Source organism: Uloborus diversus, chromosome 2, assembly GCF_026930045.1.
Source record: "Uloborus diversus isolate 005 chromosome 2, Udiv.v.3.1, whole genome shotgun sequence".
NCBI classification, from domain to species: Eukaryota; Metazoa; Arthropoda; class Arachnida; order Araneae; family Uloboridae; genus Uloborus; species Uloborus diversus.
This window is the reverse complement of record NC_072732.1, coordinates 161409670-161424308: the sequence shown is the minus strand read 5'-3', so window position 1 is coordinate 161424308 and position 14639 is coordinate 161409670. Positions and strand designations below refer to the sequence as shown.

At 30.8% G+C, this 14639-nt stretch overlaps 1 protein-coding gene across 1 annotated transcript in view; it reads right to left on the bottom strand.

Moving 5' to 3' along the window:
- Nucleotides 1–14639, bottom strand: part of LOC129216635 (teneurin-m-like) — a 210043-nt gene that overhangs the window by 106784 nt on the left and 88620 nt on the right. The window contains exons 13-14 of the mRNA XM_054850851.1: nt 6017–6043; nt 4041–4160 (exon numbers count right to left, since the gene is read on the bottom strand). Of these exons, the coding sequence (XP_054706826.1) occupies nt 4041–4160; nt 6017–6043 (147 nt within the window). The remainder of the gene's footprint in view (nt 1–4040; nt 4161–6016; nt 6044–14639) is intronic.

Sequence of the window (14639 nt, the reverse complement as noted above, 5' to 3'; positions counted from 1 at the left end):
AAGAGTCGACTGTTTCCAAATATTCTAAAGAGAATTTCTCCGACTGCTAGTTATTGCTACACAATATGTTATATTAAGCAAATTATTTGGTTGATGTAACCTAAAAATTACGCAGTGTATGAAGAAACTACGAGTACATTATATATACCCTTAAAAACTAGAAAAAAAATTAAGAGCCTGATTTTTAGTACTGCAGACTATCATTTGTCCTGGGAAGAAACTGAAAATTTTCGGTAAAAGTTTTGACTATTTCTTACTTTCATTGACTGGGGAGAAAAAAAAAACAGTTTGAATTTTGAGACCTTGAATTCAAATTATTATTTCGCAATAACGAATTGCGATAGTACCCTACTTGTTGGGTTTCTTGTTTCTACTAATGGCTTACATCGCAACCATAATTTGAATTAAAACGTCAAAATTCAAAGGAATTCCTGGAGCTGGATATTGTGTGCTGGATACTGATTTTGCGTCGAAAGGATTGTGTAAAGTCGAGAAGGTCGTTTATAAATAATTCGATTCCGAGGCACATGAACGTCTGCATTACAAGTTTACAAGCATAGAAAAATAAAATCGTTGGACGTCATTCAACGGTCAAGGAAAAATAATAAGCAGTTCTTGATTTGCATCATATATTGTTACATTTGTACTCATTCGCCTCTTAATAATGAATAATTAATGCACATTGTAGGCATTTACGAAAAGTACACTGATCAAATGTTTCATTAACTGCTACAGATTGAAACACATTAAGAATTCTTTCCATATTACTAAAACTTTCAAATATTAACATTTACTAAACCTCTTTAAATAAAACCTGGATTTATCCTTCAAAAACAGAATTAGTTATTAGGATACTTCTCCATTTTGAGACTAAATAAATACTATTTACTGCATCCAACATTCTAGAATGAAAGGTAAATGAATTATCATTAAGTATTTTAACTGTTTCTAGAACTACACAGAAAGTATGAAATACTACATTTCTAAAGTTTTGCAACTTTAATTGAATTGGACGTGGAGCTTTTAGTGATTCGGTATTTGTTTGTTTTCTTTAAACGACAAATAATGAGAGCAAAATTTATACATGATAGATGGCATTGATTTTTCAATGCTGTTTGACTTGGTAAAATTTGCATTTACACTTTTCTGAGTTCATTTTGGATTTTCGTTATCTTTGTTTAATTGCCAAGTAACTTAATTCAAGGTAAATTGGATGTAAAAATCTAATCAGTAAACGAAAATACATATCATTCAATGTTTTCTGTCGTCGAAGATGGTGTACAGCTTATATTTTATAATACAGTGAAACCTGCGTAAGTTGACCACTTGCGGTGCCCTACTTTAGTGGTTAACTTTAACAGGTGGTCAACTTATAGAGATTGAATTTTATGATAAGATCTAATTCTGTTCCTGAAAATAGCGGTCAACTTAGACAGGTGGTCAACTTACATAGGTGGTCAACTTTACAGGTTTTACTGTATATGCGATTTATGTTTCATTATGGTCATTTAACTTAGTTACTCCATTCAGTTCGATTTCTAGAAAGAGTAAACCAAAAAAAAAAAAAAAAAAAAAGGCATTTATTACACATTTTTAAGTTTTAGGAAATTTAATGTTATGAAAAGCCTTGTTTAAACGTTGCGTATGTGAGTTATAAATTTAATGTAATCTTAATATTTATGATAACTATCTCACTGAAATATCAGTTAAAATGCTCGTGATTTATTATTAATACTATTTGACTTTTGAATCTATCAATTCGAAATTCGAACAATGTGAAACATTAATGAAGAGTTTTAACACTTAAAAAGTGTCACATTCTTCAAAAAATTAAAATATAAGCTTATCAAAAAGTTTTAGAAAAGAAGTAAGATAGAAAAATGCATCAATCAGCCTTGAATGAACTAGATCCCCCTCCCCCAAATAAAGTGTGTAGTAGTTGCAGGGAAATATTTTTGAACCACTTTAAAATTTTCAACGGGAATTCTTGGGATTTGTTCGAATAGAGTAACCGGTGACTAACCAGGCACGTTCTGATAGAGCTACCGGTCGATGAAAACTATTACTAATAAACTTAATTAATTTGAATTTTGACGTCTTGAATTCAAATTATGCTTTTCGCTATCACGTGTGCATGTGGGCATGTGTGTTTGTGTCTGTGTGCAGGCATGAGCGTGTGTGTATGTGTGTAGGTGTGTTTAGGTGTGTGTAGGTGTGCATGTATGCGCGTTTGTGTGTGTTGGATATGGAAGCAACCTGGAGACGGTTTTCGCTAGAGGAGCAGCATCGTGAGGTCGGTCAACGGTGGTGCTGCAGAGGGAGGCGGGGAGGGGGGGGGAATAAAATCAAAGGACGCCAAAACAGTCAAATGAGAACAATAAGCAATGTGATTGCTCAAAAAACATCCTATGAAAACTCACAGTGACGTCATCTAATCAACCGGCCAATGCAACTGGTGTCTCTATTCGAGTATACCCTTGCATGAAATTTTCATTGCAAAACTTTGCCTTAAATAAATTATTTTTTAGAAAATCTATTACAATCTGATAGATAAAAAATAATAAAATTTCTCATTGGCGCAATCTTTAAGTACATATATATATATATATATATATATATATATATATATATATATATATATATATATATATATATATATATATATAAGTATATTAAGTACATATATATATATATATATATATATATTTTTTTTTTTTTTTTTGCTTTCTTTCAAAGATTGTTCAGGAGGCAGTAATTTTATCTATAATTACCCCCCCTCTCCCAAAAAAAAAGGCCCATCAATCTGTGATTCAGAATAAAATAGTATTCTAGCACAAATGAGGCAATGAGAAGCAAAGGGATGTCGGTGGACATTTTCAAGTTTTGAGTAAAACGCGTTTAAAGATAAGAAACTTGGTAGGTTTTCATTGAAAAGTATTTTTTAATCATGCTGTATAACAGAACCTACTAGGGCTATTAGTACTATCTCTTGTCCCAAGACAGAGGTCTACCTACTATTTGTATTAGTTATCTCCTAATTTTTCATTTTGCTACTTACATCCCTTTTCTTCTCACTGCCTCAAATATTTTCTTTTACATATTTTTTATAAGAAAAAAAAAAAAAAAACCATAACTTTATCGATAAATTTGGAGTACACTCTTCCGCAAATAGCCTTCAGTTAAATTTTTCCGCAACGCCAATCAGGTTAAGTCCAACTACCCAGATAAACAGCTAAACTTTTCTCTACTTCACTTTCCGCGGAGAGGGAAAAAATGTGATGTCAGACTTCAAGTGAAGTTGTAAGAATGAAGCTGGATTTGACAGGCGGTGCTGGTGCAAGGGACAGACATAAACTTTCCGACTGCAGATGATAATATATAAATTCATAAATTTTATTTTAAACTGTTGGATTATTTCTGGTGTCATGTTATGTATTTTTGGTTAAACTAAAGATATTTTATTTTATTTAAGATAAGTTTCAAATTTGCAGCTTAAAAAACAATCAAATTATGTCAGAATTTTAAAAACAATAGACTGAAACAAGCAAAATTATTCATCTTATATCGATCAGAAAATTGCAATTGATGAAGTACAAATATAGCTTAAAAATATTAATGCATTAAAATCTTACTACTTGATTGTACGAATTATTGTAAAACTATATTAATAAAATACAGTTTTAAAATCAAATGCTAAAAAATTATAATAATAATAACAATTTAATAATAATAAAACAGAAACGGAAATTCTGCTTTCTAGCATAGTGCTTCGTAAAATTTGAAAACGATTAATCAGATACAGTTTTTGTAACCAGGTACCGGTACAATTTATAGGTTCAAAATATATACCGTTACAATTTATAGGTTCAAAACTGTATTTCCTGTTGTTCGGCAACGTAATTCATTGTTGCCAGCATTCTGCTTTATACTGAAATTTGGGTTAGTGGTGAAAAAATAATAATATAAAAAACAAACAGACGTTAGTTTTACCACAAAAGATAACATCTTAAAACTATTAATGCGAAACAAATATTTTTTACCATCCAGTTTCTTGAGTTAAAGTTGATCCCGTTTTTGTGTTTGGGTCTATGCCAACTCTAACTCCAACAATTCCACTTCCAGATGCTCCAACTACTTGGCCACGTATAACGCTTGTTCTACTGTAAAAAATGGAAATTATTTTTGTATTTGAGAAAAAACGAAAAATGATATTTTAAACTAAAAAAGCGAGTTTAATCTACGTATAAAAAAACTTCTGACAGTTAAATGGATGAGTGGGAGGAAAGAATATTGTTTTTATCTGAGTGAAATTAAAAATTGGCTGCCATTGTAATTACTCGCCAAAATGTCAATTCTTTTTAATATTGGCGATGGAAAAATTTTTATTTTAAAAAGTATTATTACATGTTTTCTTTTCACTTATAAAGTTGTTCAATCGTGAGTTTCATGGAAAAAGTCATTTATTCATGAATTTTTTAATCCACTGGTCTTAAAGTTTTATTGCCAAAATTTAAACATTTTGTTTACATAAAATAGTTGCTTAAAGCGTTTTTTCCTATAGTTAATTCTTAATATATTTTTATATTTGTAAATAATAAAACTTTATTAAGCAGTAAAAACTGTTATATAAATTATTTTAAATGCAAAAACGAAATAAATTTAGTCAAACTGCCAAACACAAAAAGGAGTTTGTGCCTCTTGTTGAATATGTTTAATGAAAAGACATTAAAATATAACTGAAAATAAATGTATCCGTACACTTTTGGAAGTTATGAAGGCACAATAGACCTGTGAAGTAATATTTACGTTGATGCATTGTTAAGCCTATTTATTCAAAAAGTTATTTTTTTTTCAGACAATATGCACTTTATTAATGTAAACTAAATGAATATCTGGCTGTTGAATTGCAAATGTTAGGTAACCAAGGTTGTATGGTTAACAAATGTGCAAAAAATTTATAATTTGTTGATAATGAAATTTAAGAAAAATGATCTGTAACGTTGTTTTATCACAATTTACTTAGCAATGCACTTAAAAAAAGACAAGTTTTGGAAATGCTTGAATTAAAGACATATTTTCAAAATTTTCGAAATATCAGTTACAAGGATATAACAAAAATTTATTTTTCTCTTCGAAATAGTGTGCACTGTAATTTTAATTTAAGGAAAAAAATTCAAAGAAAAAAAATTTACTCGATTTTTGATTATTTTAATTAAAACAAACTATCCACTAAAATGATGTTTAATCATCATTTACTTAGTAATGCACTTAAAACAAGATTTTTTAAAAATAGTTGAATTAATTCGATATTATCAGAAGAAAAACCTTTGTCAGTTATAAAGTTGTAAGCGACATTTTCCTCGGCAAAATGGAGTATACTCAACTTTCAATTTTTGGAAGACAGTTTAAAGCAAAGAAAAAAAAATTCATTGTGTTTAATAATGCAGTTAAAAAAATATGCATTTATATCTTGTCTAATCACCATTTACTTACTTAAAAAAACAGACGCACTTGGAAAACTAGAAAAGTTTTTGAAATACTTGAATAAATTAGATACTGTGAAAAAAAAAAATCCTTTGTCAGTTATAAAGATATAAGTAAAATTCATTTTCTTCTGCGAAATAGTGTATACTCTACTTTCAACTTACGCGAGAAAATTCAATTTTTCTTGCACTCAGAGACAAATGCGTAATATACAGGGATTTCGCTTTTAAAACAAAGATTTCGAACCCATCAAGGGTAGAAGACATGTCTTACTATGTGTCGTTTTACAAAGCCGTACAGCACCCGAGCACGTACACACAAATAAGATAAATTCCCAGAATTCCATTTCACTCTTCCTATACATTAACACAGGAGATAAAATATTGATGAGTTTTTGATGCGCAGTGCTACGAGCTGGTTTCGAAAATATGGATCTCGCAATGGTTTTGAAAGTAAAATGAATAAATAACCAGGCGTTTCGTGATTTTTATACATTTTATTTTGCGAGGCAAACAGAAGGAAAGGATCTTACCTCTTTTTGTAGCGGTTCCAGAACATGCTGCATGGGGGAGAGAAAGAGGGAGAAAATAAAATGAAGGCTTATAGAAGATACAACACTCCTGATTAAATTCCTGAATAAAATATAGATGGTGTACGTTTCTTTTCCCCAAGCAGAAAAACTCATAAAATACGGCATATCCAGCACTGGGAGAAGAGTTTCGGAAAGTTAGGTTATGGTGCAACAAAAGTGGAAAATGTGCTTTTAAAATGCGAGGATATGGGTATTTTACGCTTCTGGGCATTTATATCGCATAAGAATGAATAGCATGTAACAGTAAGTATACAAGAAATTGAATATCAAAGCATGCTTCGACAGTCATGGACTAGCTGGAACAGAATCGTTAAAAAGTTGCGGAGGATCCTCGATTCTTTATTTCCTTTTTGTGTTTACACATTTCAATGCATTATGTATCTTTCAATGCACCATGCTAGTGATGATCCTCAGTACTATGTCCTTGTCTGGTGTTTTTTCTTGTACTTAAAGAAAAATATCATTAACGTGATGATATGAATTTCATTATTTACTGTTATTAATGTATTCTCGTTTTGACTTTTTTTTCTCATTACTCTTGGTATATCGATATAAAGGTGTTCTGTATCATCGTTGATACTTTGTTCTACTATTTTACGCACAATCACGTTTTCTGGTAGGGTAAGAATCTATATCGACTGTAACAGACTATCTGCAATAACACCATTATTATGCAAAAGAAACTATCATCTGTTTAAAATGTAATACACTACTGAAGTGTCTGAAAACAACCATAATAAAATGTAGTTCAATCTTTATTAATGATTTAATTCGATGAAGCTCTATCTTGCTAAATTTAGCTTGCTTTTTCCGTTTCAGAAGTTGACGCATCACCACATTTTAGTTTCTAGCTGGCGACCAATTAAATACCTATACAACAAACCACGGAGAAAATATCTACAACAAATAGAAACTAGCTAACAACATTAATCTTACGCTTTACACAATAATGGTGTGACTGTTCAGTAAATACATTTTCCCCCCATAAAATCAAAATTTAAACAACTAATTTGACAAAAACACACTGAGGTGATTTCAAGAACTTACCTTATTAAAAAAGTTAAAGTATATTCGTTTAAATCGATGATTCAGTGAATGTAACGGAGTAAATATCGAGGATATACCTCCTAAAACGACATAAGCTTCTTTTATTCTGGTCAACACAAAACGTTTACCAGAGTACTGTACTTTATATGTGAATCTATTTTTAGAAATAATTTTGATTCATCATGATATTGTGCCCCAAAAGAGACATAACGATGTTCTGATGGGCGAAACAGCTAAAACGGATACGTAAACATCCATTGGAACAATTAGTACTCTAGCCCCATTTGTACCATTTCCTCTTCATTGTTTTGAGAGATTGCCTTGTAATTGTTGGTTTCAGCCATTCATCAAAATCCTTCAGGAACAATTTGTTTTGGCGAACACTATTTTTTAACCTCCCACACGTGAAAGTAATAGTAGTTTATTGATTTCCTCCATCTGAAAGGGAACTAGCTATGTGTTTTTTTTTTCCCAATCGCAGAAGACTTCTTTATTTTTTTGAACGTTTTTTAAAGGTTTCCTGCTAAAATGTTATTTTAAGGCTTCCCACTCCCTTTCAGTAGAATCATATTTTTAGTGGAAGATTAAATTTTAGAAGAATGTTTGAGGAAAAAATAGACTAAGCACTCAAAAGGTTTCTTGGATAATTTTAGTACATTTATCTTAGATGCTATCGTTGCAGTAAAAGCAATAACCAACGTCGTTTTTGAATCGTAAGAGAATATCATTTGTTTGTTACCCTTCTTTTTTTACATTTCGTTTGAGTAAGTTTTTAAGCAGTCTTTTTTTTTTTTTTTTACCATCTTCTGCTTCTTGCAAAACTCAAAAATATGACTTTAATATTCGCAACAGAAGAGAAAAATATTCATCAAACGATTCATTTAATATGACCGTCTATGGTAGATATCATAAATCTTTGATCCAAAAATAAGGCACTGAATTAGTAAATACAAAGCAATAAAAATCAAAGCAAAAACATGACTGATTTACTTGATTAATTGCGTCGCAATATGACATTTTGCTTTAAAAAAAAATCATGCTCTTGACAGTTTTTTCAAGGCACTGAAGTTTTATGTAATTTGAAAGAAGATATTAATGCCTTAACACAGCGTGAACTTTCTCTCAGTTTTGTTTTCAAATACCGTACACATATAAAACAAGTTAATACTCGAGCAGACAACTTGCGCAAAAAAAGGAACTTACGAAGCATTCATTGTTATCTTTATTTTATTACTTCAACCCGCAGTAAGAGAAGTCTTCTTTTTCCTCCCACTTTTTCCTCAAAATGGTTTTTTTCTGATTGTTGTATTTAGATTGTGTATTTCTCCATTATTTTTTTTCACATCAATTCTAACTGTGGTTAAAAGTAGTACAGTTACTAAAGACGAACATTTATTGTATATTCCAACTAAAACACATTACATTTGAAAGCAATAAACGTATATTAAACAGTCCCATCTCAGAACAATCGTAAGTTCTATGCTTCGACACCATTCCAGATAAAGTTCCAGAGCCAAGCAATCCGGAGACTTTAAATAACTTTACAGGTTTGCATTTGCTTTTTCTGCTGAGTATAAAACTAAAATTAACCAACAAACTATATTACTTTGTGAATTTCTTCTCATTTTAGACTTTTATCGCTAAAATTTGGGTTGAGCCACTCACATTGACAGTACATTCTGAAACGGAGCATTTTCTTTTTTTTTTTTAGCATGCATTCAACATCAACGGATAATGTCGGAACTAGTTGTGTTAGAGTTGTTAATTCGTGTTGTGGTCAGAAACAGTGGTCTGAGTTGCAGTTGAAGAGGAGTTAGCTTGTTTTCAAGCTCTTTTTTTTTTTTTTTTTTTTTTTTTTTTTTTTTTTTTTTTTTTTTTTTTTACAGTGCTGCAGTAATCTTATTCCACTACTCTTATGCGTTGAAAATTGTAACTTTATAAGTTACAATTTCTTCTACGTTAGCTTTCAGTATGTGCTTTTTCAGTATTCATTCGATATCAAATGTAATTAATGCACTTAAATAAGAATGAAAATCAGGTCAGAAAAGAACGAGGTAAAGTGCAATATCGAAAAATATTACGCAATATGGATCGAAACAACTTTTTTTTTCCTCCAGAAAAGGCAGGATGCTGCGTAGGGTTCATTGCGTGAAGATGAAAACAGTGCTGTTAGGGTTCATTGCGCAAGGTCATTTTAAAAAAATCAAGGGAGGAGCAGTACGTTTAGCTTGAAAACTGCCTCAACTAGGCTCATTTAGACTCACTGGTAATCGAAAAAATAGGAGTATTAGTTGTTTCAAGTGCAAATATTTGGTTAAGGAAATGCAAACCATTGCGTTTCAATGTTATTCTAGTGGTTCTTTATAACAGAAGGCACCCCGTGTAAACAAATCTCTTTCGATTTTTGAAAATTAAAGTTCATAGCTAAAATGCTTTTTAACTTTTAAACTGATATGATCTTCATCCCAGAATCCTAAACTTTATTATTCGTCTCATTTGATTATTTTTTTCTGAATCATGTTTGGTATGGTTCCTTCGGTAAATTAATAGTGGACTGTATGTTAATAAGGTAGATGATAAAACTTTGTTTTAATCATCTAATAAAAATATTTTACCAATGTATAAACCAATCTTGGTGCGCCAGCACATCTGCACAGGCTCTTCATGTAAAGAATGCCTCGCACAACCAGACGCGCGAGTTTTTATCAAACACAACACGAGGGCGCCACCGGCACAGGCTTCCGAGTTGAAAAAAAAAAAAAAAATCCAAAAGGTACCCATATTCGGTGATTTTTCTTTTTTTATTGACTAGGCCACTGAGCAGAGCATTTATTTGCTACTAAACCTCGTACTATCAGTAGCCAGTTTCATTTTCGAAGAAAACTAGCATTAAATACTTTGAGTTCTTTTAAATTTTATTTTATAATTTTTTTGACAGTTGTAATTTATCATTTAATAAAAGACAATACACTATGTTCACAAGGAAATCCAACTTTTGAGATGCGTCTTTACAATAAAAGAACTTTTGCAAAATTTATAAACTGTTTTTTACTCTAAATAGAGGTAAATTACTTCATTTATTTAATATCCTACGAACAATTTTCATTGACCTTTATAAATTATTTTTAATGAAGGTAATTTACTTTATTTATTTTATACCCTATGCACACTTTTCGCTGTCTTTTATAAATTATTCTTAATGAAGGTAATCTGCTTTATTTATGTAGTACCCTTCGTACAATTTTCATTGTATTTTATAAATTTATTTAATTTTTTTTTCAAAGTATACTTGTCTGTTCTTCAATATCTCATAGGCACCAAACTGAGCACATAGAAGTGTCACTAAAACAGCGATAATGTAATAAATTCTGTTCCTGCTCTTTCTGAAAAATGTGAATTATGTAATTGATATGCAAATGTTTTCTAGGAGAAAAAATGAGACATCGTTATTGAATAATCTAAGATCGCACAGAATACAAAAATACAAAATGCTTTTATATTATTAAACAAAGAGGGGTTAAACGAAGAGAACACGTTTACCAACCATTCTTACTAAAATCATTCAATCATGTGTTTCATATTTCAAGAGTAATGATTTAGTAATAGTTAGCATTAAAGTTTAGTTAACGCATGTAGAATAAATATTATTTAAAATAGTAAGATTTTGTGCTCTGATAAAATTAATGAAATAGTTGAAAGAGTTTCCAAGAAAGTTTTGCGTATTATTCAAATCTTTAGTTTCCATCTAAATTATTATTTACTGCGTAAAATGCTTCTAATAATGACGTGCTATTTATGTCACACTCACTTCGGACGAATTTTATTAAAAGTAATGATTAGGGTATTTTTTACTTTCTACGCATTACCTTTTACTCTATGTTGTCAAAGTTTGCAATTTATTAATTTTTTTATCGGTACAAGTATTTATCATTTCTGACGAGAAATTCAAACAAGTAAGCCCTATTTAGACAAGTAAGCCATGTTGTTTGTTGATCACAATAATTTATTGTACGACCTATACAGGTACATTTAATCGGAATAAAAGCAAATATTTGGTACATTTATAGTACCATTCTTGTTATAATAACTTAGACTTTTTTTTAAGTGGATAATTTTTTAACCCTACAAATTTGATCTGGATTAACCAAACGTCCGGATAAACCGGATATCACTGTAAGCTGAAAAAAACGGGGTCCGGATAAACGACGATTGTACTAGCTCAAAATTCAGTGAATAAAAGTATCTAACAAGTTAAAGTAAAATAGCAAATTTTTAAACTAACTTTTAGTGTTAAACATTTGCCATTTATGTCTGAAATTCTTTGCATCGTATAAAAATAGCGTCATTCAATTATAATTTATTCAAGCTGAAAATTTCTTCTTAACTTTAGTGAATAAGGAACATTCTTCCCGATATAAACGGAATTGCTCAACAACCGCCCAGAAAAATCCTTATTATTTTATTAACTTCTCTAATCGGAAAGTAGTCATCATAATCAAAGTTTTATCGCAAAAATTTATTGCCGAGTCGTAAAAGTTCAACCAAATAAGCACCTATGCAATTCCAACTCTCCAAACTATCGTCCTTTAACCAAACTTCCTTAAATAATGTTTCCAGCGTATCTGTCCCCCCGTAAATGACTGGCATTCCAGCCCCTACGCGCACATGCCCCAGTTTCGTTCGATCTTCGCTTCGAAATTCCTTTGTGCTGCGGTTCATCCGAACCATTTATCTTCAGCCTGTTCATCTTCTACCTGAGAACTCGTTCACGGAACATAAAAATGCTTTCGACATTATTCAACCCTTTAAGTGCTCCGTGTCGTCAAAAGAATCGGATGCCGGGGAATCTCTGCGCAATTGGAGTCATATCAGAACGAATTAAAATGGAACGTGGACACGGATTATGGTGGAATAGGAAATGTCTCCGTGGTTTTTGCGTAAAGTGCGTCCGATTACCATACGTGAATGCTATTTGATAAGAGTTTAATTTTCGTCAAAAAATTGTGCTTTTTTGTTCGGTAGAAGGGGACAGTGCTGGAATTGTAGTTTTAAATGATGTAAATCAAAAACTTGCATGCCTAGATTTGATAGTTTGTCGTTATGATAAATGCCATTTGATAAGAATATGATTTTCATAAAAAATTGCAAGGGAATCTTTGCGCAATTGGAGTAATATGAGAACGGATTAAAATGGAACGTGGACACGGATTATGGTGAAATAGGAAAATTATCCGTGGCTTTAGTGTGAAGTGCTTCCGTTTACCATAAATGAATGCTATTTGATAAGAGTTTAATTTTTGTCGAAAACTTTTGTGCTTATTTGTTTGACAGAAGGGAACAGTGCTGGAATTGTAGTTTTATATGATGTAAGTCAACAATTTGCGTGCCTAAATCTTATAGTTTTTCATTATGATAAACTAGAAAACCACCCGTCAAAATATGACCAGTGAAGATTGTTTCTACATATTTGAGCGAAGCAATTGCCTGTTTAGTGATATTTTGATAGTTGAAATTTTAACCCAAACTCCAGTGGATGAACCCTAAACTCCAGTAGATAGGGTTCATTATTGACAACTTATTTATTTCTTCATTCCCCTGAAATTACAGTTTTATCAGTAAGACAGTTACGTTACCGAATTCAGTTCAGTCTTGACACAATAAAACCTTTTTTTTTAAGATTGAACATCATATAATCAAATCATCATGCCGTGACGCGATTTTCATTGTTGATGACGTCAGGAACGTTACTTGATTATTGACTGTTATATATATGAAGTTTCCAGTTGATAAGAATATGATTTTCATGAAAAAGTTGTACTTATTTACTTGATAGAAGAGAACAATTCTGAAATTGTACTTTGAAACGCAGCACGTCAAAAAGGTGCTGTCTCTGAATTGACAGCATCAGTGATATTTTGCACTTGATCATTCTTTGAAAGGATTATGCCGCTTGAGTTTAAAATTCATTTAAATGCATCATTTTATCATTCATTGTAAACTTTTTGTCGATTTTGAAATTTAAAATTTGAAGCAATAGAATGCGAGTAAAAGGTAATGTCAAAAACAAAATTTTCCAGAAGTTGTGTTTAATGTCATTTTGCTTCAAAACCATCATGTGAAATGAGTAAGCGACTACATACTGTAATTGATATGACATGAAACACGTGTTTGTCTCATATTAAGTAATTCTGTACCATGATTATCATGCATGAAAAAAAAAAAAGTCTCGATTCAGTTCAAAATAAAAGTTTAAAATGAAAAGAAGTTAATCGAATAAACAGAAACTTTTTTTTGTGGTGTCTATGAAAGTCGTATTAGATATAGCCATGAGTCTTGATGACAAGTGCAGTTTCGTTAATTTTTTTGTCATAAAGTTCTACCGATGAAGTAAAAACTCACCGAATACCTCATTCCATTGAAATCATAATCTTTGTTGCCAAAAACCACAAAGAAATAGTTTTGACTTTTTGTCATAGAAGCAATTCTTAGAAAAAAAATCAAAGTGATCTTTAGTATGTCCAACGTATTATAAACATTTGAACTAAGTAATTGATCCCGACACCTAAAAAATATTTTAATATTAAGGAAATGTCGCTCATATGGAAGAAGAGTGCCACAATACAAAAAAAAAAAAAAAAAAAAAAAAATGAAATTTTACAGGAAAAGCGTTTTAAGTTGAACTCTTCGTGCAATTTTCGTTAAGGGAAGTAGGTTTGCTGTGCTCTCCAGTGGTTAATATTCGACAAAAAATATCTGTCATTATTTTCCAAAGACGATAACGTACGTTGAAGACCTTTAAGCGAAAAAAAAAAGAAAATTAAAATGTTCGTATTGTGGCACTCGTCTTCCAAACGAGAGATGTATAAAGCTACGTACATTAAATACTACTTCTAATTCAATAGTTTCTGAAAGTTTGTGTGCTTTTGGAGGCATTTTTGACACACCAACTATAGAACGCGGAATTTTATCAGGAAAAAAAGTAGTGCACAATATGTGTAGAAACTTACTAGAAGGCATATTCAATTGCATTAAATCAGTAGGTAAAGAGAAAAAATTTTTTCATGTGAAGAAAATTGTAATGTGTATCGACAACTGTTGAAATTTAAAACGCGATTTCTATCAATACAAATAATGATCTGATTATCATGATTTTTCAACTCATTCTTACTCTTATTTGTGTAACATTTATAAAGTTAATAGCCTTAAATCAAGCCGTGAACTTTTGTGTCATCTTATTTTCTGTAAGGTCCTAAATAATTTAATTGATTGCCCCGATATTGTCAATCCCATCTAATTTGCTGTCCCAAATAGGACTCCTAGGATTCATTTATGCTTTAAAAATATTTTAACGAAATTTGATAGTTTTTGTCTTTTTAAATTTTACAAACTTTTTAACATTCATTGCCCCGATTTAGATATTTTCAACATGTCATTTTATAATTTTAGGTCTAAATGTTTTAATATTTAAGTGTATAATTTGTTTTAATTGCTACTTTTGTGTAGTTTTCCACTGTAA